Raw genomic sequence first — 26,762 nt, forward strand, 5'->3', positions numbered from 1 at the left:
GTCTTCCTGACATCTACATACAATAAATAATACATTCACAATAATTTATTTTGGCGGCACGGTGTGGTAACCGGTTAGAGCGTTGGCCTCACAGTTCTAAGAACCGGGGTTCAAATCCCAAAGATTACGGGGAGATGAATGGAAGTATGAATAATTTCAAATAGCATCAGTGTTAGCACAAAAACGTCAGGCTTCTCTTCCAATAGAAAGATCTCAGGAAAAGCTTTGTAGAACATCTAAACTTTACCTGCAGTCAATAGGAAGCACTTCAAATGGTGTAAAAGTGTGCTGATTTCCATTTAACACTTTGACAGTGTGTGGTTAATTCTTAACACACCTACATTCACAGTTCGTTGAGGGTGTGCATACTTGTGCAGCCGTCAGTTATATTAACTTCCCCTCGTGATACTTGATTGGGTAGTGCAGGTTATAGGTCACCTTAATGGTGGAAAGATTTTTGAAATTACATGTTGTAGTCTCATCATCTCACATCACAAAAATCGGTGTGCAGATTTTTATAACCCCCTGCATGTGAGGCATTCATGGATTTGTCATTATGACAAATCATAATGACAGCGCTGCAGCTCGACATGCTACCTTGCTGACATCATGCTTACATTGAAACAGGACTACGATTGCAACACAAACACTCCGCTCATCCCACTGCCAGATGAAAATGCTAACGTGCTAAACATTCCCATGCTCTACATGTACACAAACATGAAGATGCTGCTGCTTCTGTGTGTGTGAGCGTGTGTGTTTGTGAGTGTGCTTGTGCAATCCTTTTTAATCCACCCAGTCAGCAACACATCGCTGTGTTGCCTTTTATCAACATGTTGAAGATGGACCAAGAGGGGGGGAAAAAAAAAAAAAAAGCACAGCTGTGATGTGCGTCTTTGAAGAGGAAAAAAAAAAATCTCGTCATGGAAAATACGCAGCCTGCTGATAGTTAGAATGCTCTTCCTGTAATTAGGCCTCCCTGGAGGATTCCTTAGTTAGCAGTGCTGAAATTACTACCACTGCCCCCCCCCCCCAAAAAAAAAAAACCCAACCCCACCAACCCTAATACATACCACATGACTGTGTGTTCACGCTAGGCCAGTGGGCATGAGAGATGGGGGGGCTCCAAAACAGAGATGGATTTCAAATTTGACGCTTTTCACTTGAAAATGCACCTCCGCCCTTCTACCCCCTCCCACCTCGCTCTACCATCCAACCTGATAAATATCACAATTTGTAGAATTTCATATAAAAAAAAGAATGCGCTGGCATTTTTATAATACATTGTATGATTGTATAAAAACAGTCATCCCGTAGATTACAGGTGTAATCAATGGCAATTTTAAAGATACCAATTTATCAACATTACATTTACCAAATTGTTTTATAACTTATACCCTTACTGATATCTAGACAAGAGAGTTATCAGTGTTGATGTTGAAATAAAAGTTTAAATGAGTGAACTTTAATATCAAAAAAAACAAAATCAAGTGGGGAAATTATTTTAAATAAAATAAAAACATTTAATACAATATAAACGAGAGAGAAAATTAAGCGGGAAAAAATACAATTAAAACAAACAAAATGGACCTTTTAAAAAATGAATTAAATCACGATAAAAATTATCAAATAATATGATTAAAAGATTTAAGGTAAGGAATTTGCCTATACATGGAAAATATTTTCATAGGAACACTCACAAAATCTTATTACATTTTAAACTTGTGAAGAAAATACCTGAAATCGATGAGCATTTAATTTGAATGCAAACCAAAGGTGAAGGAATATTTTTCATGTTGGATTAAAAACAAAAAACAGCAATTTGCTGATTACTGTTTCTTTTTTAAATGAACAAAAGATGAATGCTCCAAAATAATTTTGATTAAATGTAAATATTACCCCCAAAAAATGATGGCCTGCCATAAAATATCACAACGATAGAAAATCCATGAAGGTGTCTGGCTGGAATACGCAAAGAAGCTAACTTGCACTTTTTTTTTTGGTACCACGATTAAATTGTCAAAAATTAGTTGATGAGCAGAACAGAGACATTAGTCTTCACGAGCTCCCCCCTCGGCCGTGGCGAGGTGGTACTTTCCAGACGTAAACAGCTGACTCTGATTTACCGGCAGGCTTGCGGCCATCTTGGCACGCCATGAATGACGACAGTTGTTCGTAATGCAGAAATCCCGCTAGCGCTTAAAAATCTGAATTCAGGTTTAGGTCCATCCCTATCGCCTGATACGATGGGAGAGGGTGTGTTTCCTTTCACCACCCCTTCTCCCTCCACCTCCCAGTCATCCTCTGCGCGTGATGAACATAATTACAGCCAGATATGACCTTTGCGCTCCGTGCTTGGAAACCAGGGCCCGACGTTCTCATCTCCAGTCGCACTTCCGCAACAAATGTCGGGTCGGCAAAAACAAGATGAAAGGTTACATCGGGGAGGCGGAAAAACAAAGTTATTTGAATGATATTTTCCCAGGACGGGAGGTAGCGTACCGGGCTATTTTTACTCCTCCAATGTTGTTGTGTTATGCCGGAAATGCAACATAAATGCGGGTTGCTACATACAGTATTGACATCTTATTGCTCTGAGATGGAAATTGCATGGAGGGAGCTCGCACCTGCCATGGTGGTTTTTCACACGAGGCTTGGGTGGATGTGGTTAAACCAGGTAAAAATGGCAAAACCAGACCTGTGAGCATGGGTGTCAATTGCTGGAAAGCCAAAGAATTAGGGAGGAAAATAAAGATTGTTTTCCCCAAACAAAGTCGTATCATAGCAAAGAAAATTGTCTTCAGGTCAACAACCTGTATCACCAGATTCTTTTTCTGCGATTTCTGGCATTACGACCAAGTATAATTTGAACTTTGGAATCAAAGATTACATTCTGCAAATAAACGCGAAGACACATGTTGGTTACAGTGTTGCTTTGAGTAATTTTGGAGGGAATGTATGTCAGATTGTGTTCTCGTCAACGCACCCTATACTTTTCTGCTATTTGTCACACAACGAGCAAATTTCAATGAAACCTGGGATACTTTTTTTTTTAATACCAAAAAGTAGTCTATCAGGTGCATAAATTAAAATGTTTGATAAAATATAACGTAAAATATATCAGATTATGTTCCTGTCACCTTTCCACTGCGATGCTTTTTGTGGCAAGACTATTGATTTCCAACATATATAATTCGGCCTAGCAACAAGTGATGTATTCCAAATATAAATAAACAAGTTTGATAAATTTAGTGGCCATTTATTTAGTATTTTCCTTTTGGCATGTGTGTTAGATTGCGTTCCTGCCATTTCTACCTGTCCTCTATTTGCTATTTATAGCAGGACTAACAATTTTAAATGGACGTTTGTGATCCAGAATTAAATTCTTTCATGCAACAAGTGGCAAATGTGTGACGCAGGGCTGCTTCTGTGTAAATATTTCAGGTGGGGTAGTGCCCTACTTGTTACAGCAAATGCAGTGTTGAAGAAAAGGATCCCTTTCTTAGTGATGCGATCATGAAAGTATAAAAATCAACATTTAATAGTGTTGTTTTTAAAGTAATTTCCTTTGCATGTCAGATTGTCTTCTGCCGTTTCTCATCCTTTTTTTCTGGAAAGTGTGGAGCTCGCCGTTTCTCTGCTCACATCTTGGCAAATATCTGACCATTTGAAGCAGCCAGACGACACGGTCATAAAATTATGTCAAAACTGAAAGGTAAGCAGCTGCAATTGAGGGTTGGATGCCCACATTCCAAGAGTTTAAGCATTTGATCAGGAGAAGGTGTCAACGTGGGGGGGGGGGGGGGGTATTTGGGTTTGGAGACGTTGCATCAATCACATGCAAATTTCCACATACTGACGTGTAATTTGGCGGCTTGGTGATGAGGTGCTTCCTCCACAAGTGAAAATATCCACCCACCCATCCTTATATGGATGCTTTTGTGTGATTCAGTTTGTACTTGAGGGTTGAGCCCTGGCAACCGACTAATTTCAGCGCTGACCAAAAAGTAGGCAGTAAAGTATGCTATAATTTCTGATCCGGTGTGTGTTTGGACAAAAGCACACCACAAACATGTTATTCAGACACCTGGGAACTGTTTGTTAATTGAGGGGGAAAATGTGTAATATGTCTCAATTATACACTTCAAAACGAGCAACCTTGAGTCACTCTAATTCCAGATGCATTTTTAGAAAATAAAAAGTAGTAGATATGTTACTTACCACGGATACCAGCCACTGTTTTGCAGCAAAGAAACAGAAGAATAAACACTTTCAAATCCGTTTCCGCTCACATCACAAGTGGCCTTACCTTAATAAGTGCCACCACCACCTGGCAGCAAGTTGACTTACCGTGCTCAGCGGCGGCCTTGAGCGTGGCCTCGGAGTGGGTGGATCCGAAGGGGTTCCTCACGAAGCGCCGTCGCCGTCTTAAGTCGTCCTCCCAGTAGTCCAGGCGCCAGAAGTCCCTGGGCCGGCTGCAGCGAGACAGAAAGAGGTACAAGCACATGTGTTAGCAATTACCCAACCAGCGTGCTACAGCCCGGGCCCGACATTAGCACTCGGGCCGGGCCCATAAAGCCGGCATTGTGGGTCATTTTTCTTAAAAGACTTAACAACAGGCACCTTGCTGTGGACTGGTACCCATCCCTGAAATATTTGGTACAAGCTCACAGAGAGTGACTTTAACAAAAAAATATTTTATCTATCAGTCTGAAAAAAGTTTTATTTTGAAAATCAGGTGCATCTTCCTATGTCTCTGTTAATAGCGAGGAAAAAAAAATAAGCTCATAAGTAACGAAACATGAAGAAAAAAAATTATTTGGAAAGGGAAAAAGGCCAAATAAGGAGACCGAAGAAGTGCTTACAACAGTGATTCCCAAAGTGTTGTACATAATAGTACAGTTATTACAGTTTAGTTGTATTTAACTTAAGTACATTTCATTTTTTACATTATAACTAAGCATTTAGAGGAAAAATGTCCACTATTTATTAAAATGAAGTATATTTTCTTTTATTTAAGCACAATATTAATGTTCAGGCTGTGCATAATCTTACAGTGGCTGACAAATATTCTTTGGGGAAAAAAAATTTCTGCCTCACATTTGATAAACACTTGGGCCTACTACACTACAGTATTTAAGAGTTCTGCAGAACCCTTCTTGCCTGGCTGGCCAGGCATCTTCCCTGAATCAGGAAGGTGCCTGTATCCTTGCAACAAACTCAAGTATTATACAGCTGATAACTCAAAGTGAAAAGTACTTAAAAGTTGACGAGCCTTCTGCAAATGCCTCTCCACAATTTCCTACCTGTAAGGCAACATCGTTTTGTTTTATTTCATTTCTAATATGCAGCTTTTTTTTTTTTTTTTTTTACACTTCAGGATGTTATAGGACAAATAAAAGTTGACTAGTGCCCCTGTGCTCCTCTCCACAATTTTCTACCTTTACGTCACAATGACTGGAGAACATAGTCATAAAATAACAAAAATGTAGGTTACTTCACACACTAGCAATGTATCAGGTGTGTTGTAGGTGTGCAGAGGAACACGGTTTATGGTTTTAGCGATGCTGCGGCTGATGGAGGAACCCCGGCGTGCTTTATCCCCCAGCTGCGCTCGGCTCACAAATCTTCCTCTCTAATAGCAACGATCACACTACGGCATTTAAAAGAGCTTTGTAGGGGAAAATGACAACAATTTCTCGAAAATGGACCTCTAAAAACTTTGACGTCTGTGGGAGAGAAAAAGTTTAGGATTCGTTAATCACCAAACAATTTTCAGGTCTACGGATACCAATTTAGATTTAGAAAATTGGATGGATTTAAAATTTCTCCTGTGGGAGTAATGGGCACTCTATACTTCTGCGGTTGTGCATCTGACATCACCCGTGTTGCATACATGACCTACACATTGCCCCACGCACCAACTCTGCTTAGTTTGTGCATAGCCTGCCGTGCACACGTAAAAAAAAAAAATGTACTCCACGGGAAAAGCCACAGAACAGGTCAGTGAGTCCATTTGTTCCACGATAGCCATTCTTGTTGCTTTGTTCCTTGTTACGGAAAGAGAAGTAAAAACTGCTACCGGAATGACCAAAATGTTCTCAGGATAGCCCACCCTGTGGCATCCAAGCCAATACCAGCCGTAATCATATCTCTGACTTGGAGCAGAACTGCAGCACATTTTCAAACCTGCATGCGTGGGTTGGGCTCAAGTATAAAGGCAAACTACCCATGGGAGAGCCACTGTGATGTCAGCGCATTATAAAGAAGCCTTAAGAAAGGTATCCAAACCCTATCATATCTTTCAACTCACTACTATCACCCTATCACAATAGAGTTCTATTTTACCGTAGAGTACCTTGATGAGTACAGTGGTCCCTGGAGATACAAGTTCAAGTTCCTTTCATGACCACACTTGTAATTTAAATCCTCTTTCCTGATTGAAATAAAAGGTCATAATCCATCCCTGCCTCGACCCCGCTGCCCCAAAATGCCCATTTTTTAATAAGATAAACAAGCATAAGGAAAAGCTACAGAGAAGAAAAGAAGTATTTGAACACCCTGCTATATTGCAGGTTTTCCCACTTAGAAATCATGGAGGGGTCTGAAATTGTCATCGTAGGTGCATGTCCACTGTGAGAGAGATAATCTAAAAAGAACAATCCAGAAATCACAATATATGATTTTTTTCACAGTTTATTTGTGTGATACAGCTGCAAATAAGTATTTCAACACCTGAGAAAACCAATGTTAATATTTGGTACAGTAGCCTTTGTTTGCAATTACAGAGGTCAAACACTTCCTGTAGTTGTTCACCAGGTTCGCACACGCTGCAGGAGGGATTTTGGGCCACTCCTCCACACTGATCTTCTCTAGATCAGACAGGTTTCTGAGGAACATGGAGTTTCAGTTCCTTCCAAAGATTTTCTATTGGGTTTAGGTCTGGAGGCTGGCGAGGCCACACCAGAACCTTGATATGCTTTTTACGGCGCCACTCTTTGGTTTTCCTGGCTGTGTGCTTCGGGTCATTGTGATGTTGAAAGACCCAGCCACGACCCGAACTTGCAACATAGCAAGGTGTTCAAATACTTATTTTCTTCACTGTATGTGATTTTAAAAATATCTGCATTTAGTTTTACAAGTGGAAGTGACAACAGCTTGACACCTCTTTTGTAGAATTCTTAACTATATGCAAAAAAAAAAAAAAAAAAGCTACCGACTGTGCAGTTGAGTTCACTGCCACCATACAGCGCTCTGATCACAAGTCAGAGCTTGTAAGTCAAAGCAAAAAAGCAGCCAAATCACAGCTCATATACTGAGAAACTTATAAGTCAGGTCACTTGTACCTCAAGGCAACACTGTAACTGGCACTCAGTCCAGGGTATACCACGCTTCTCTCACCAGTAACTATTTCAGGTTTGAAACTGTCATTCATGTGCCTGCAGTGTGTTTGCCTGTGATAGTGTGCGCACTTCATCATTCTCCCTGCGATGGTATTCATGAAAGGAAAATAATTACTGCGCTCTGGACCAGGACACAACATGTCTCATCGCTCCTGAAAGGAGGTAGTGGGGGAGTTTGGGGGTGTCCTATATGCACTTTACACAATGCACATTAATCCAACAAGAGGGCGAAGTGGTGAGCTGGAGTAATTAGTCATCGGAAGGCTGGTAAAAAAGGAGGGTGGAGGGGACTTCTGCCAGTGTCGGGCGAGAAGGGGGTGACAATGGGGGTCCTAATGACGGTGCAGCATGAAAGATACCTCGACCGCTTCTGCTTTCGCAAAGGCAATAAATTATTCTGAGCGCGTTCATCGCACTCGGGCGTGTCCTTGGCACGATTTACTACTGCACCACCGCCATCATCGTGCTTCAAAATAACAACAATTAAAATAACAAAAGGGGGGCCAACGCGTGGTGGATCACGCAGACCACTTTTGTGTAATTACTAATTAGTGCACTCTTAAAAGGCGTCTAGCAGGACAGCCTTCTCGTTAAGCCACTGTGGTCGAAATACAGATTTATACAGTCTCAACATCGTGATGATGTTGAATGTAGAACAGGACACACAGTTACGAAAAAAAATTGTCTAATGTAAATGGAATTGTACCACCGACAGCATGATGATGATCCATAGTCTGATACACGTCACTGTCTGGCCCGCTCAGATTTAATCACTAATGGAAGTAGACATCTTGACAGAAGGCACCTCTTCTACAATATTTAATTGTTTTTTCATGACTCTCAAGACAAAGAAAAAAGCTCATTCCTACAGATTCACGAAATCCTGTCCCGGATGTGACAAAGTAGCCTAAGAAGAACAAATTCGGGAGATGGAGTTCGTCAAATTAAAGCCCCGGTATTTGTCCTGAAATTGGCTGCTTCAAACCAAATTCTCAGATTTCCTGATTGAATTCAGGTGTGGGTCCTCGCGACTTTTGTGCGTCCTGTTACAAGAGACCTAACCGCCCAATTTTATGTCAATCAGTCAGGGGGCTCCTCCAAACCCAAATATTGGCATTCCTGTTCAATTTCGGGACTTTTTCATGGGGCCTGATACGATACAGTCGTCCACCCAATTCTATGCAGATAGGTTAGGCTGACTTTGGGAGATACGACTGATATTTTAATGACACAATTGCTTTTTGTCAATGGAAAATCGCTGGCATTATACATAAACGAATTGTGATTCTTCAATCTCCTCCTGTGACCTTTTCACTGTGTTTAAGACAAACTATTTGTCATCCAAGATTGGCAAAAATGCTGTTTTAAACGCCGAGAAATATTTTTCCTTCCATTCCTGAACATGGAAGCGAGAACGGTAAATGTCGATGCTATGTAAATGATACAAGATGACCTTTCTCCCAGCAAGCTTGCGAAGGCGCTTTCATATATCACCACAAGTGACTGCACTTGGGCACATACATAACCTTTTCCACTAAATTAATTTGGCTGTACGGTCAATGAGAGGCGAGGATTTCCCGGCCCTCTCTTATTTGACATTAATGCCGTTCGCTATTGGCGGCCCCTCTCAAATTGCTCAAATGCCGCCACCGTGCAGTGCGGGGGATCATTTTTTTTTTGCTGTCATTTGCATAAAGCGAGCGTTGGGCAGAAACTGCGAGATTGAGGATTTGTCATGTGGTGCGATCAATGCCATGGTCTTTTGACAAAGAGCCGACACTCCGGCGAGTCGTCGCCAGACTCAAATTAAAAAAAAAAAAAAAGGCACAAACACCTTCCCGCCTGAGATTGTTTGCTGCGATTAAGCGCCAGCCGGGTGATTTTCCTCCATGCACCTTTAAAGAGAGCATCTACGTGTGTGTATGTTAATTCAATTCACTTTTGCTAATGTTTGGGAGATGAGGTAATGTTAGGGTCACAGAAGGAGTACACTGCCTTCAAAATGACACCGCTTGGCATTTTGCTGCAACCTTCAAAGGCTTCTTACTTGGTTTTAATAAACCTTTGTCAGTGGTGTGTCATTATTAGTTATGGCAGTGTAAACCTGTACTTCAAAGGGCATACTCCCATAAAAAAAAAAAAAAAAATCAAATAATATAGTTTGCAATAGTATCTCAGATGAACGCTCTTAATAATAATTGGTGCTTTTATGAGCTATGTCAGTGTAAAACTGCCCATTAAAGCGTGTACTTCCACACGGACATTAGTAAGAAAACCCAATCACCCTTACTTTGTTTTAATTGAAAGATTTTTTTTCAACTGAACTTGTATAAAAAAGTGGTTTGTTTAGTTTTTTTTTGGGTGAAATGTTGCGGTTTTGTTTTAAAGCAGTAAACATTCGGACTTAGGTCCTGATTTATAATGTTGCATTGTGCTTTTTGTTAAAACGCTGCAAGAAAAGACTTAAACAATGATTTTACTTCGTTACTATGATGCCTGTATACTTCTGAACACACGTGATAACCAGCAGCCACTCCTCCCAATTAACTCCAATTTATCCAATAGCTTTCAAAAAGCACTCTGGACTGAAACAAGAGGCAATGACATTGCATCCAAGCAGCTTGTACAGATCAAAGCACTCCCCTGGGTGGGAGCCAAAGGGGGTCCCCAGTACCCCGCACCACTAAATGAAAGGATGCAAATTGAGCCTTAATTATCCGCAGCTTAATGTGCACCTTTACAATTAGCAGCAATTACAATCAGTAAAAATGGAACGTCAAAACAGGCGGACAATTACGCAATAATTATCGTGACTATTTTATCATGAATCAAAACTGATGTTGGAAACATTGAGTAGCAACTATTGATCAAAGTCAGAAACGCGCAGTTTTCAATCACAAGAAAAAGATGACAATCGTGAAGACAGACCCCGCTGAAGTGGCACCATCTGTATTTTTGATGTAGCGTCACATTTTCACCATCGTGTTTTTGACAACAGGCCGTTATGGCCGTTTATCAACGCCGCCACCGGGTAATGAGGGGCATCCGCCGGACCCAGGTTGCATAATTCTGCCATTACTGGCCCATTTTAATAATCCCCTGACCTCCAGCTTTCAGAGATGCTCTTGAACGCCGGTGACAAATCTGACGGCGCAGCCCTGCGTGTCCGTCACACCCCGAAAAGTAAGACAAAAAACAGGGGAGGAGCTCAAGGTAAAATGTGGACAACTAGCTCAGAGTGATAAAAAATAAGGAATATACAACTATGCTGTATTATTGTTTATGACACGTAATGATGTGTAACAGCACAAGACTCAATAACGAACATTTAAAAAAAATAACAAAAATGCATTATTAAGTGCTGTTATAAATAACCCAAATTTGAACATAATCTGAAAATCAAAAAACTGCTTGTGATATGTTCTGACAAGAAAACAGCAAGGTAAAATGGGAGACTGATTTGAATGTGATCTGGAAAAGAAGGATAACGTAAAATAAAATCTGGACTGCGCACAGGACCCTTTCACGTGGTAATTCGGCTTCATCTTCAGGTCATGACAAAACATTGCTTTGGGTACTATTTCACGTGAAAGTTGACGTCCTTTGACATCCTTACAATTGTACATTGTGAAACATAATAACATTGAATTTAATTGGAATACGTTAGGTTTGGCTTTTTTGTTGCGCTGTTAGCTGTCAAAACTGTGCAGATGGTCACAAAGAAGTAACTTTACACCGGTAAGTGTGTTTCAGTTAAACCTTCGTAATTAACTATTATATATTGATCACATCGTTTTCCATAATGTGTGTACGTTTACCATAATTTTCGCCCTGACCAGAATCACAGCCTGTTGACCTTGGTGGAACCAATGATGAACGCAAATTGCGCAGTCCAGTTTTTAATTCTACGTCATTGGCCTCACCCATGTGTCTGGGCTACTTGCTTATAACCAGGGCTCATTTGGGTGGATTCTCTCGTAGAAGTTTGTCAAAGTACAAGGCTTGAGAAATCACTCAAAAATGGAAGCTTCGAAGCAAAGTTCTCGTCAATTTTCCTGCATGGACCCTTAAGACAATTTTGTGTTGATGGGCGAAATTGGTGTCAGAGGTTTATTTCTTGTAACTTTCCACATTCATTTTCATGAACTTTACCCCCAGAACGGCTTTTCTAAAAACGGCCATCTTATAATTTCATTTAAGGCATGGGTCCTTTAGACTTTTTCATGTGTTCTATTATGATTGAAATGTCCACCCAATTTTATGCCAAGGGTAAAGGTTTTTGGGAGCCCTAAAACACTTTCATCAGAATATTTCCACAAATAGGTGACTTTGCATAAATATCGAGGTCAATTAAAGAGTGATTTATCAGAAGAATAATAGCATGTATTAATTCAAAGTGGGCATTCACACAACCTGGTGCTTAGGCCCTCATTACATTTCAGCATCAAAAATAGAGAATGAACATTCAAAATGTTATAAGAAATTTCAACCACATGTATTTGAAAATGTTTTCTATGTGAAACAAAGAAAAAATTGGAACAAAAATCTCAGTCACACTGTTTGGCGATACCTGCTCTGTGGATATGAAAAGCAGTAAAGGAAAAGGGGCTCATCCTTCTTTCAAGCCTTCTTTACGTGTCCCTGTTTGTTCCTCAGCGGTAGCAGGAAGCGCTGGATTCCCAAGATAACGGCCATTTTTGGCAAAAGCGGCAAAATAAATGATCGGCTGGTGCCTGTGCGTAATTACAGCTGCGGTTGAGTGTACCAATCTATCAGGAGGAAGAGGAGGGTGAAGGTGTTAGTCAAAGGAGATAGCCTTTGACTAACTACTGGCCCCTGACAATCGATACGCCGCACATATTGCACCTGGAGAGAAAGTGGAAGGGGGGGGACCTCCTCAATGGTTTTTCATTCAGATATTGATCAGCCCACCTTTTATCGTGACCTTGGCCATATACTTTCTTGAGGGTAGATGAAACTCATAAATCTGAGAGTTGCAACCCAGGTGCAACGGAGCAGGCTGAGAGCAGCCATCTTTCATAGCGTGCAATGAGACATTCCAGAGCTGTTGGGCAGAGGGCGTTGAAGAAAATCCTGAGGCAATATTAAAAGAGTGTGCTTTGGAAGTCCAGTGGTACCCTGACTTACAAGTTCAATTTCTTCAGTGACCATGCTCATAACTCAAGGTAATGGCATCTCAAACCATCTTTCCACATTGAAAAGAATCGAAATGCCATTAAGTCATTCTAGCTCCCATAAGACCAACAAAAAAAATGGCACTCCACAGTATTTCTCTTAAAAAAATAAACATACATGAATAATTAAATCAAACGTAAATAATTAAACAGTTTGAGCACTATGACTTCATGCAGTTAATTCATTGTGCTGACCATGCTATTGTTCACCTCCTGGGCAGCAACAGGGCTGTATCAAAGATTACTTGAAGAAGATGCTCGGAACTGCTGAGGAAGTTGCAGACGTACTAGTCACAGAGGATAAAGAAAATATGCCTTTGAATATTAATTTTTCGACTTGGGTTATTACTGCATATCTGTGCTCAACTATCTGTTGATTAAAGGTGATACTACTGCAACATCTATACCATTTTTATTTGCCTGTCAATAATGTTTCACATTTTATTTCGTATTAACCAAGCAGATTGTTGGTTTAATACGCATATATTTCTCTTTTGTTTTAGGTTTAGTTTTCCAACAAACTTCAAATGGGAGTGGCAATAAAGAGCTAAAAAGCACTTGCAATCTACATAAATGGCCTAAAAAAAATAATAATAATCACTGCTGACCACTGTATATTGTTAACATATAATCTGAAAAAATAAATGAAACCCATAATGTCTAATTTTTGTAGGGCACGATCATTTATTCACCCTACCCTAACATAAATGTAAAAAAAAAAATGCAAAAAAAAAGCATAGTTTTTTCATTACACTATGAAAATGAATCACAACGACAATCTTTCTAAATTGAACATAACATAAAAAAGGTTCAATTTAAATGATGAAAAACAAATCTTATCTAACAGCGAAATTATGGTGAAGCGTCATGTTTGTGGCAAAATATAAATTATGCCGATCAAACACCAAATGTTTAAAATGCAAAATAAATTGACTTCTTGTCACCAAGTCTATCCAGTTCCTTTGGAGAGTACTTTGACAGGTAAAGTGTAATGTTATAAATGATGTATAATTCTCACTGACCTCTGTTTCATACTGATTGTACATGAGATGCTTAAAGTTAAGCAAGAGGCCAAAATACTCTACTTCTACTCTACTCTAAATTGTTGAGGTACAAACTGCACAAGTTGCCAGGCTTTACAATAGATTTAAAATAATTAAAACAATTAAGTATCATTTTCTTAATGATGCCATCTATGTTTAGCTGTGAATAAAATCAAGCCAGTAATACATTAAACTTCTAAAAATTAAAATTACAAGATCTTTTTATAAATTGTGGAACAGAAAATGTAGAATTTAAGAAAATAGATGGCATTACTTGAAAAACTAATGATTCTAATTAAATGAAATTATGGTAAAATAAGGTGGTAAATATGGTTAGATGTCATAATACTGTATTAAGTACATCAACTCAACACCTAGGCTTAATAATTTTAAATAAAATGATTTATTATCCTGCAAATAAATGGAATAAGTTGCTAACAGAAGAGGCATCAGGTCCTAGTGTGAATGTCTTTAAATCCAGGTTAAAAAAAAATTTCTCAAGCTTTGCAGAGTATTTATATTATCTATATATCTCTAGCACTGTACAAAGTTTTAAAAAAGCAGATTGCGTTACCTTGTGCATGAAATGCGCTATATAAATCAATTTGCTGCGCTTAGCTTTTTTTGTATCTCATCAAAGACGCAGAAATCAGATCCACTTTGTTTGGGAGACATGCCATATCGAATTTAACAGTTTCATGATGTCAAACTGTAACATTTAAAAACTCTAGAAGCAGGGTTTCCAAAACTTCCACATCATTAAAAGAAAAAGCATGCACATCCATCTATATTTGTGAAGAAAATCATATCATCATCAAGTAGCCGTTGAACTTCAACTTAATTCCAAATGATTTAGCAAACATTTACATCTGTGACACAGCTTTTTGGCCATGTTAGCATTAACATATGGACATCCTCAGGCATCAATACGCTCGACAGTGACACGTTGTTGCTGTTCCCCTGAGGCCCCCCCACCCCCCAGACCACTGTATTGTATACATAGCGGAGGTGAATGTTAACTTTTAGGGCTATATTGTAACGCTTATCCATGAGGTCGGTCGCATGGTAGGACACTTGTAGTTATTTTACACAACTGATGCAATCTTCCATCTGTCAAACATCATAACAAATCCTTTTTGTCTCACAACCCAGTCTGCTGAAGATTGTCGTATGATAACCGCATTGGAGATGGAACAAAACCGGGAGGCGGCGTTGCTTACATTTCTTCAGACTACATGTTTATGATGGATCATGGCGAAGGCCGGGGCCGAAGCTAATTGTTTCTAAAGTAGGATGACCAGATGAGAGCTGCGAGATGACTACAGCTGCTGGCGCTCAGCGGAAGGCCCGGTTTGTGTTTAGATTTGTTTATAAGCCACCCAACAAGACATTAGCGGTTTTAAATAGTTAAAATAGGCAGCATGAATGAATACATGGGTTGCTCGGTTTACGACGCACGTTCTGTTCCGACAAGCAACATTGTCCGAATTTAGTCACAATTTGGTCACTATTGTTACAAAATCAGTTCATTGAGGGAACGTTTCTTCATCCATCCATCCATTTTCTGAGCCACTTATCCTCACAAGTGTTGCGAAAGTATTAGAGTGGGCCTATCCCAGCTATCGTCTGGATGGAAGAGGGGTACACCCTGAACTGGTTGCCAGCCAATCGCAGGGCACACTGAGACGAACAACCATTCTCAACCACAATCACACCAAAAGGCAATTCAGAGTTTAAAATTCCAAGCTTGTCGACGTCAGCAAATGATTTGAAATCTCATTTCAAATCCTCTAAAGGTGAATTCTGACGAATTGTTGGAATTTTTGCCCCCCCCAAAAAGAAAGATGAGGCTCAATAAGGGCTGTTCAGAAGTGAACTCAAGTTCAAAGTATGGAGTAAAATCAGGGCAACATAATGGCTTTACTGGCTATTAACAAGCTTTTTAGTGGGACCTGAGCATTGCGGTGTAAAGACCTTTACAAAACTGTTTTGTGGCTTCCTTCCTTCCTTCCTAAATGGCTTTTTTGGCATTTAACAGCAGTTCTACATCACAGCATTGTTTAAATGTAAGTTTAAGTCAACTTGAAAATTTCCACGTATGTACAAACTTTTTCTTTTTTTTTTACATTTATTTACAACAATTTTGTACTGTATTGAGACTTTTCAGGACTTGAAAGTTATTCAAATTTATGGACAACCCTCATTCCATTAGTATGTGTAATCGAGGTGGCACTCCATATTTTTTGTAGCATTTGTTTGGGTGGGATTTTTCTAAAGTTAAATGAGTGCCATGGCTCAATCAAGGCTCGGAAACACTGGCATACATAAGTTGAAGGTTCCTTTTTGGTGGGAAATTTGGTCTTTTTCATGGCTCATACCTTCAACTCTTCATCGGTGAATTCACCCTACTGCCATAGATTATTTTTATTTCCAGTATTTTCATTGAGAAATATTCTGTTGAGTGTAACTCGGCATTCCCTCTGATTTGATTTCATTTGACTTTTACGGCAAACATCTGTTTTGAGTGTTTTTCTTTTCCAAACAAAAAAATGGACGGCACTGCTACACATGATTTCCCTTAGAATATTTTAATTGACAAGATGATTTGGGAATATTTCCACAACAGTCTACATTTTTACACGCATATTTGAATGCACGCTAATGTACACTACAACGAGAGGAAAGGATGTTGTCTTTATCTCCACTTAAGATGAATCGCTCCCAGTGCCTTTCATCCGTCCTCCCTCAGTCTTCCTGTCCGTTCCGTGTCACGCATTTCCGAGGGTACGTGTACACTAAACTGATAATCTCCACTGACGTGTGAAAGTCCTATTTCCTTTTTCAGCCTTGTGCCGGTAGCTCTGTAAAGAATAAATAAAACGAATTTGCACGCAAAGCGGCAACGTAGACATAGTGCAGGCCTCGGCTTGAACGCGTGCGATACATTCACTATTATTTATTATAATTGTGATTTAAGTCTGGAACAGAGAGGCGTCCCTGGAGAGATTCATCTAGCTGCTGCGGCTTCTCATGCGCTCATTTGTCTTGTAATGTGAACACAAATGTCCTCACCGTAGCATGTGCACTGTCTACATAAAGCTCACAGAAGAGGTATGAAGCTCAGCAAAGCCTTTCTGCAAGTCAATTTAATGACCAATCCTCAAAACAATCATCGAACTTGACGCCTTACTTCACCCAGAGAGCGCGTAGGCAAATAAATTTGACAATTTTGCCTGGCACAACTGTCTCGGATGCCTGCTTCCGATTGGGGCTCTTTTGGCTTTTGGGTGAATTCCTTTGTGGTTTATTTAAGCCTGGATGAAATCTGACTCAAAATACCAGCGTCAAAGCAAAATGGCAGACTTTTTGGGAAATATCGAGCATGGGTCTTGGAGACATTTTCATGCATCCTGTAATGATAGATGATGTCCACCCAACTCTGTGTCAATTGCAGAAAAGGGGTAAATCTAAATGAAGGAAAAAAATTCTAAAGGCAAAACATGTATTTCTAGATGGGAAATTTTGATTTTTAATTCCACCAAGAACCAACATCTCAAAGATATATTCTAAATTGAAATGAAGTTTGAGTCAAAAAAATTGTTTTCCAAATACGGGAGGAAAAAAAAATCCCCCCGCAAAACCACAAAGTCTATTTGAGTGACTGACTTCTTTTTGTGGCAAAAATGACATAGCGCAAGATGAAACAGTAACACTAATATCAATAATTTGTCCATTACAGGTCAGCTAACTGTCCGGCAGAGCAGTTACAAAGCTGTCCATTTCCATTCTCTCGGGGGCCGATCAATACGCACCATACTGTTTAAATTTTGCCCGTATTGATTTCCTCGGCAGCGCGTTGCCATCCCGAAGCATTCATCTTTTTCTGAAGGGGGGGAAGATTTGATTTAGTGAGGAAAAATTGGAGTGCACATCACAAAGATTTTTCGCCAGGCGGGAGTGTGACAAGCCAAAAAGATGGATGTCCCTCGGCTGGGAAGCCTCTCGCCTAAGGGTGTCCATTAGAGCGCCTCTTGCTGCAGAAAATGAGCTGCTCGTATGAGGAAGAGGAAAAGGAGGAGGTGGGGGGGCTGCATGGAGGTGAAGAGGCAGGAATAAAACGCGAATAAAAGGGATGCTGATGCAGCCATAAAAAGGAGACAACCCTAGATTAATTGGTTGCATCCCTTGGTGCATCTGCTATAATTGTTCAGAATACAATGTGTGTTGTTAAAAAAAAAATCCTTAAGAAAATTTGAATTTGTGTCAATGTCGTGGAGTGTATCCACAAATGCTACAATCTGGATGGCCCACATTGGTTTTTGTCTCCCACAGGGTGTGCACTCAGAATCTCTGGAGCTCATACCAGTAATAGTACCTGCTGTAAAGGTACAGCTGTGCATGTATTCAGATTTTTTGGGATGGTAACCACACAAAAAATATTATGCAGGTAAAAGACAGAGGCTGTGTGCCCCATGCTCAAGCCACAAAGAGACTACCTACTGCCGGAAACACAGTGCGGCTCAGCCCTTGCTTGGCTAGTGGATGTCAACTCTAGCGATTTGCTTTTTGAAAGTACATGAAACTTGTATGAAATGGCGCTAGTCATATTTGTCACTTTTCGCTTTGAAATCTGCCTCCCTCAGCGACAACGTTGCCCCTTCTGCTTTGTAACGTAACATCAGCAAATAACACGAAGTTCTTTTGTTCAGTGGCTCAAGCAGGAGTAGTTCAGCAAAGCAAGTACTTGTTGTCCAGACATGTTAAGATGTAAGATGCTCCTAAATGAATGGAGAGAATGTTAGCCTGTTGAAATTACCAAAAGACCCCCAACTGAAGCAATAACGGAAAAGACAAATCCAGAGAAAGATGGGGAAATGTGGTAATCCCATATATATTATACATCAGTGCACAGACTTATGCTGTGCACGTGTGTATTTTCATAGTAAACAAAGACTCAACTACAATTGGTATTGGTGAAAAAAAAAAAAAGACACAAACCATAATCACATCTTCTCAAATCATCATTTAAATTGTATTAATTTCAACAACAACAACCAAAGATTAAGTAATTTCATTCAGCCATCAGAACATCAACTTCCACGCACCACTGAGTGTTTTGGAGCCGGTCGATATCGTTGCCATCAGACATGTCAAAGCTTCCAGCAACCTGAACTGCAACTTCACTATTGTCATCAGTCTCATATGTCGCAAACCAGTAGGAACATATCAACATCTTCATTGCTGTCAGCACCAAATATTGTTTCAATTTCCAGAAAAATCTTGGTGATTTCGTCCCTGGCAGAGTCTTGTTTACATGCTGCGGCCACCGCACCCTAAAGCTAAAGCATTGTACCACTCACGTCACAACATGGAAGCTGCTTTTTGAATGTCCACATGGTCATTGAGTTATCATCATCACTAGGGCGAATTAATACACGTGTCTGATTTTCTTAAACGATATATTACCGCAATTTCCGGCCTATAAGGCTCGACTTTTTTTTCCACACGCTTTCAACTCTGCGGTTTATGTGGTGATGCAGCTAATTTGTGCATTTTTTCTAACGGCCGCAAGGGGGCACTCGAGCGGAGAAGGTAAGAGACCGGTGGAATGTATGTGCCGAGGAAGTGACTTTTACCGGTCCATCCCTGTTAGTGCTTCCATGTTTCTGCCATGTCTCAGTGATTTTTACCGGTATGTTTTTTTTTTTTTTTTTTTAAACCAGCCGTGTTCGCGCGGGACTAGCGTTAGCGTCAGCATCAGCGCGGCGGCGTTAGCGTTAAACTCTCTGTGTACCATCTTTGTTTGTAAATATCTCGTGTTTCAATGTGGGCACTTCCGGCTTTTACACAGCTGCAACGTATGTATGTACCAAATGGTATTTCCTTTACAAATGTACTGGGTGAGGCTTATAACCAGGTGCGCTCTGTAGGCCGGGAATTACAGTACTTTTTTTAGAAAGCCATTTCATGTTCACTTGAAGCTCTCTGAATGAAGATAAACTACTGATGATGTATTTACCAATTAAAGTTAAATAAAAATGTGAAAAAAACATGTTTTAATCTTCTTCCACTCTTCTGTTAGTCTTTCATTTACTGCAGTATTTACTGCTCAAGAGAGCAAAAAAGAAATCAGCAGGTTGTAGAGCATTCTCTATTCAGGTTCCAGTTCTCTGGAATGCCCTACCAACCGAAATTAGAGCGACTACTTCTGTAGAAACGTTTAAATCTTGACTCGCATTTGTTTAAACCTCACCAACTCTTCAAATAATCTCTTGCTCTACCTTGAGCCCTGACATATGGATTTTGGCCTGTTTTATTGTCTGGTGATCTACATCATCTTGAATGGATGCTGTATTTGTCAGCCTATTAGAAAGCAACAAAAGATCATGTATGAGAAAGTGGGAAGAAGGATACAGCGTTTCCCCAGCGACTGCAAGGCGGGATCTTCCATCACGTTGACCGACTTTATATGAATGACAGATCCTGACCCGAATAAACACTGCTTGGATAGACTGCGCCAAGCATTCACCGCATGCGATGTTCGCTTTTAGTCCTGGAAATAGGACAGGCCGACGTATACGGATGAACAGGTAGTCCCTATCCGTCTGCTTTCCGCGAGAAGTCCTGACGTAGGATATGTAAGACAAGGCTGCGGAAACAACGGTTGCTGCCTTTTGTCTGGCAGGCGCGAATCCTCCGTGGACACAACGCGCACAAACAAAAAGACGGAGGAGGAAAAGAATTACAACTCACATAACGTCTGTTTCCTCCTGAGGCCACGCCTGCCATAAAGCGGGATATTAAGACACAAATTGCGTTCAGGGAGGTCACGGTGATATTAGACAGCAGCAACAATTCCCATCAGCCAGCCGGGAGATAATATTTTCATTCTCAGACTCTTTATTGAAGGAAAACTTTGGGGAATATGTTTTTTTCTCCCCCTCCTCAATTGTAGATGTGTGCAACAAAAACGTTGTAACGTTGGCTACTTTATTGTCTACATTTGATTTGAAGAGCATCTTCCTCAAGAGGCTGCAAGTCCGAGTGTTCCTGTCAACTGTTTGCTGTCATGTATTTGGTTGGAGTAATATTGTTTAACATTGTGTATTCTTTTTGTCTATTTTTTCTAACGTCTAATTTTTCTTTGATAGTTATACATTCTTGTTTCTAATGGTTTTTTGAAATATGTGTACACGTATGTTTTGTCATTTCCCCCCGTGTTTCTATTTCCTCTGATACTTTTGTATATTTCAGCAAATATTTTTGTATCATTTTTTTCTTAATTGCTTCATCTGATTTTCTGTTGTATTCAAATATTTGTGTATTTGCTGTCATATATATTATCAAATATTCAGCGCTACACATCTGTTTGTACAATTTTCTTATATTTCAGTTTTGTCTAATTTTGTGTATTATTTTCTCATGTGTTTTTTTTCTATTAGTTTTTTTTTTACAAATACTTATTCCTTTGTAATATTTTAGTATTTAGCCTCATATATTTGTATTTTTCCTTTATTATATTGTTGTATTTTTCCCCAATAATTGTCTTATTTCTCATGTGTATTTTGCATGGTATTTTTTTATTTTCATCTATATTCTAAACTCACTCAACTTTCTGGAGTTCATTTACTGTTGTTTTTAATATTTCTTTGGGAAAAAAACTGTGATTTTTAAAAATATATTATTTGCTGTCATTTGTGTACTTTATGTAAAACTGAAAATATACAGTATACCCAAAATCCAATCCAAATATTTATTTTCCCAATTCTTTGTCTAATAATGTTAGATTTATTTCTACATAGTTTGTTGAATATTTGCATATTTTTTAAAATACTTCTGCAATTTTTTTGTATTGTACATTGTTTTGTTTTTCCATCATCATTATGCGTGTTGTAAACATCTCGCACATGGGGCTGCAGGTGTTCATTTTTTTACGATTTTCCCAGCACCAGATGTTCCTGCTATAAGAGCCCACATAGCACTCTGCTGCTTTGGTGTGAAATCTGCGCCACCTGACCTTCACAGTAATTGACCGAAAATATTGACGTAACAGGAACGGACTGATTGTGATTTATGAAAAGAGCGCAGACGCTCCGAGGCCCTGTGCCAACGGCTCCACGCGCCCATCGGCAGCCATTAGGAAAAACATCAATAGCCGCGACGGTCGGTAATGAGAGACTTTGAGGCGTGGGCTTGTAGAGAACACGAGTTTCCATTTTAAATAGAATGGCCATTGTGCGAATACACTACAAAAGAACAGGAAAGAGAGAGACTTGGACATGAAAGTACAACGCGATAAAATGGATGGGGAAACAAAAAAAAAGGCCACAAATAGAATCTCCCGAGATTTGCGATGGCCTAACGATTGTCATCGGATGGCCATTACCCACAAGCAAGGCATGAAACAGTCAATGCCAGTGACTTTTACCGTTTCAATTTTTTAAAATTATTGTTGCAGTATTCTGCAAACCAAAAATGACAAGCATGATTTTTGAAATATTTTTTATCAATGTACTAGATTAGCATTTTTTTTAAGTCTATTTCTGTATTTTTAGATGAATGTTTGAATTCTGTATAATATTGTCACAATTACATTTTGTATAATTTTTTTTAATTGGTTGTTTAAAACTGTTACAGTTTATAAGTATTTGTACATGTATATCAAGTCTTTTTGTCCAGTGCAAATTTCTTGCCTGTGTATTTGTATTATTTTCTAATATCTTTTTTGTTTTACATTTAAAATTTCATTTTGAATCATATTCATGTATTTTTAAGTATTTTATGTGTAAAATTTTGGTAGCCTGTCAAAAATTTGGGACTTTTCCTGTCTCGTAGCTTTGTCTTTTGGCCAAATATTTTTGTCTTTTTCATTTAATATTTTTTGCATTTAGAAAAATGTTTTTGTGTTCTGCCACATTTCTGTATTGGTTGTCTGACATTTTTTTATTTTTCCTTTAATATAATTGTCTAACATTTTTTATTTTCAAGAATCTTTGAGAATGAGACCAAATAGAATAATAATGAAAGGAAAAATGTAAGTATTTGTAAAAATACCCTTCTACCACTATAAAAAAATACATTCAAGGAAGCCCTTAATAGGGCAACACATGATATTTTGGAACAAACTATCTGCCAGACACACCTCACATAAAGACGGTGGACCACGTGACCTCTCAGCCAGCTAATCAGCACAAAAAAAAGTCAATGATGATGATAAGTACCTGATAGAGGAGGCTCCCCAGGCTCCGTGCTTGTCAGTGAGGATGTTGACAATCTTCTGGATGAGCTGCATGGCTGTCACATGGTCTCGGTACTTGGCGGCACGGATCAGGTGGTCGCACATTTTCTCCTCATCACGCTTTTCGGCCGCATATTGAGCACAGTTGGACTGGAGAAAAGAACAAGGAAAGAAAGGAGGTGAAAAATGCTGACACACAACTCTGGTGCACCCCCAGACTTTTCAAGCGTTTTAAGAAGACACCCCAGTTGAGGTCCAAACAGATGGTATCACTTCTTTACTATGTAGTAATCATTATAAAGCATATTATTCTTCATGACAGATTTTCAACCCTGACATAGCATCCTGAAACCGTGCAACACCACAGTTTTTAAGAATCGCTGCTTCCAATGTTGTGAATTGCAGAAATTTCTTCCCAAAAGTAATCATAACTCTGGATTTGGTGTTCCCAAACTTTTAGCCACAGACCAACTTCAACATTGCGTGTCCTTTTTGGGAAGTCCTGGTTCCCCATTGAATTTCTCTATGAAAATACTGAGTCGTGATGAGTGAGAAGGGCAGGGGGGGGGGGGGGGGGGGCAAAAAAAGAGAAGGGGCGTAATTTCAGTCCTGGTGTCATGTTGATTAATAACAGTGGACACATGGCAACTAAAGCCCTGCGGCACACCGAATCACACGATACCCAGGACATTTTTCCCTGTCAGAAATTTCCCCATCGGAATTTAGACTTTGATCCTGTTCCTTTTTGGGAACCAATTAGCAACTTAAGTAAAGAGAGTGTTGACTTTCTCCATATCCCTAACAAAATGCGTCTTATAAGACAATGACGCATGACTGGTGTTGAAAAATATGTTTCCAAAAGGTTTACTTCATAAATTGCTTCCTCTTCACATCTGCCAGAAGATCCATGGATATAAATGACAGGAGTTTTTTTCTGAAGAGGTATTTGCCCTAATTATCAATCTATGTTTGTTTGTGCACCATCAGAGAGGGTCTTGACCTTGCAGGCAAGCGTGATGAGCAAATCCAGTTCAAGGTGGGGGAGAAAGGATGGTTGGGTAAACGTTTGGAGTTTAGGCCACAAAAAGGAGGCTGTGAGAGTTGTGAGCATCTGTCGAAATCAGAGGGGGTCCAGGCACTCTTGGAATTTGGAAGGTGTATCAAATTTACCAGTTGGGAATGACCGTTCAAGGATGCCTTATTCCAGGGGTCACCAACTCGGTGCTCGTGGGCGAATGGTAGCCCGCGAGGACCATATAAGGCGAGGTATGTTCTAAAAATACATAGGGCCACAAATTGTTACTATTATTTGTGCTTTAAATTCTCACTTGCTTGCGTTAATTAAAAATTTAAAATATCTGTAATGTCATTTACTACAATAAATTAAAACAAAAATATTTTATGTCCGTGTAATGAACTGAGTCTGAAATTTGCCAGAAACAGGGCATGTACCCCTTCATACGATCGGTGCTCACGAAGTAGCCCTCAGCCTCAAAAAGGTTGCTGAGCCCTGCTTTATTCCATTCGGGGGTCATCTGGCAAAATTCTCTAGTTGGGGTTCGTCAAAGTACGACCCCTGAAATCCACCCAAAATTGGCAGCTTCAAACAAAAGTCTAACTTTTTGGTTAATTTGAGTATGAGTCACTGAGAAATAAGTAACCGCTTTGTATGAGACTCCAGAACATATGCAGCTACTAAAGACTACACAACATGAAATAATCATGCAATATACAATAATTCATTCAAGTGACTTCTTTATGTGCCTTACTTGGTGCTGCTGTTTTGGTTAGTGACTGGTGTTCAAATGGGCTCAGTTATTCAGTCTTTATTACCCTTGTGTGAACCACAGCATCAGGTCATTTATAGATGCAGAAGCTGTTTGTTCAGATTGACAACATGCCAAGCGGGGTACTACATCTGTATTCGAGTAGGGGGGCACTATTTGAGGGGATATTTTTAAAAGATCACCCATCACAAGCACCAAGTAGGTAAATTGTGTTCAAATATGTACAAATACATAATTGTTAAACTGTTACAATGACGTTGGAGTGGAGTTCAGCTTGTTCCATCAGGAGTGGTTGTGGGGTTTTAAACATCATATAAATTACATTATGCATCTTAATTTTTCTTTCATATTTTATAAAAGTAAATAACAGTTTGGTCAGTATTTGTAAAGACAGTTGAGGACCACTGAAGTGTTCAGTGTTGTGGGAGTAGTGAAGAAAAGCAGTACAGAAAGAAAAGGTGGATCGATAGATGGATGGATGGATGGATGGATGGATGGATGGATGGATGGATAGACAATGGGAAACAGAGTGAAAAACTGCATAGAGCACACAAGGTTTCCTGATAAACAGCAGGTGCTGTCAACCAAATACTGACCGGGAAAAAAAATGCACTATTTAGTTATTTGGATGAAGACATGCCAAACAACCTTTGGTTATGAGCTACATGCTGCTTCACTTGAAAATACACATTATTATGTGTACATACAAGCTAATTTGTGAAAACATGCCTTGCTCTTCTTCTTCTTAGGGATTTGCAGTCTACATACAGTGTGATGGCATGAGCATAAACACTTCATTGACCCCTCTCTCTTGACCAAACCCAAGGTAGAAATGGTTCAAATTCAAAGCCTCACCCACAGGATTACTGTCCAAAACACAGTGCAAGCACCATGAAACCACACCGTTAGCCTTGTTTATAAGCTTAGAAAAGAAATAGCAGTTAACTACCCGGGTCACTCTAATAATGGTGACTTTCATATGTTAATTTGAAGGTCAACACGGCGAAATGAACAAACGCGCCAGTCTTTACGGGGGGAATGTTGAGGGAAGTACACGGAACTAAATTAAATGTTCCAGGTCGCTTGACAAACATGCCTTTTTCGTCATCCACAGAAATTTCTTTGTAATTTGCCAGCCAACTTTTTCATGGACTTGATCCCCAAAATGGTTGGCTTCCTGTTCAATTTGGGGTATAGGTCTTTGAGACATTTTTGCGTGCCCTGTTATGATAGACATGTCCACCCAATTTCATGTTGACTGGAGAAACAAGTAACAGTTGGTTTATTCATATATTTATTGCTTTCCAGCCCACTTTTTCATGGTACATTCCCCTAAAATGGCTGCTTTAAAACAAAATGGGTGGAATCCTGTTCAATTTTGGACATAGGTCCTGGAATTTTTTCTGGATTTTATTTCTTGTTTCTTATAGACAATTTTGTGTTGATTGGGGAAAACGGATAACGCCCTTTATTAATCGTACTTGCCCCCGAAATGGTGGCCCTCAACCAAATTGGCCAATTTGTTCAAATTTAGACAAAGGTCCTTGAGTCTTTTTTCTGCTTCCTGTTATGACTGACATGTCCACCGATTTTGTTGGGGGCTAAATTTTAAATGTAATATTACGAGGCACTTTTTGTAAGGAATTCACTCCAAAAGTAGCTGCTGGTTATTAAAATGACCAACATCCTGTTCAGCCATGAGTGCTTGAGACATATTCATGCACCCGGTTAGTAAAATAAAACTTAAAAAAATATGCAATAGCTAACTTGCACTTCATTTTCAAGCAAGGCTCCTTGAGACTTATGTATGTCAACACCCTGTAGCAAATAATAAATAATAGACATGCCACCGAATTTCTTGTAGATCAGTGAAACTGGTGCTGGGGGCGATTTTTCTATAACAGACTTTTCACAAATATACACAAATTAATGAATTTTCCGGCATGCTGAGGCCCCCAAAATGAAAACGATTTGTCGGAAGAATAATAATAAACAGCATCTGGCGCTCGGGATCTCAATACTTGTTCTGGCATTTACCAAAACAGTGTGTTACTTTGCCGTGATGACTCGCGACACTTTAATAGCGGGCAGCACCT

General features: G+C 39.6%; 1 protein-coding gene across 4 annotated transcripts in view; it reads right to left on the reverse strand.

Moving 5' to 3' along the window:
* lrba (LPS-responsive vesicle trafficking, beach and anchor containing) overlaps positions 1–26,762 on the reverse strand; it is a 222,475-nt gene that overhangs the window by 101,847 nt on the left and 93,866 nt on the right. For 3 of the 4 annotated variants that reach the window (XM_061828985.1, XM_061828984.1, XM_061828987.1), the window contains 3 exons: positions 22,863–23,029; positions 4,351–4,475; positions 4,222–4,236 (listed from right to left, as the gene is read on the reverse strand). In XM_061828985.1, coding sequence (XP_061684969.1) covers positions 4,222–4,236; positions 4,351–4,475; positions 22,863–23,029 — 307 coding nt within the window. The remainder of the gene's footprint in view (positions 1–4,221; positions 4,237–4,350; positions 4,476–22,862; positions 23,030–26,762) is intronic. The other variant, XM_061828986.1, reaches the window with a different exon arrangement.

Source organism: Syngnathoides biaculeatus, chromosome 9 (genome assembly GCF_019802595.1).
Source record: "Syngnathoides biaculeatus isolate LvHL_M chromosome 9, ASM1980259v1, whole genome shotgun sequence".
In the NCBI taxonomy this organism is placed as follows: Eukaryota; Metazoa; Chordata; class Actinopteri; order Syngnathiformes; family Syngnathidae; genus Syngnathoides; species Syngnathoides biaculeatus.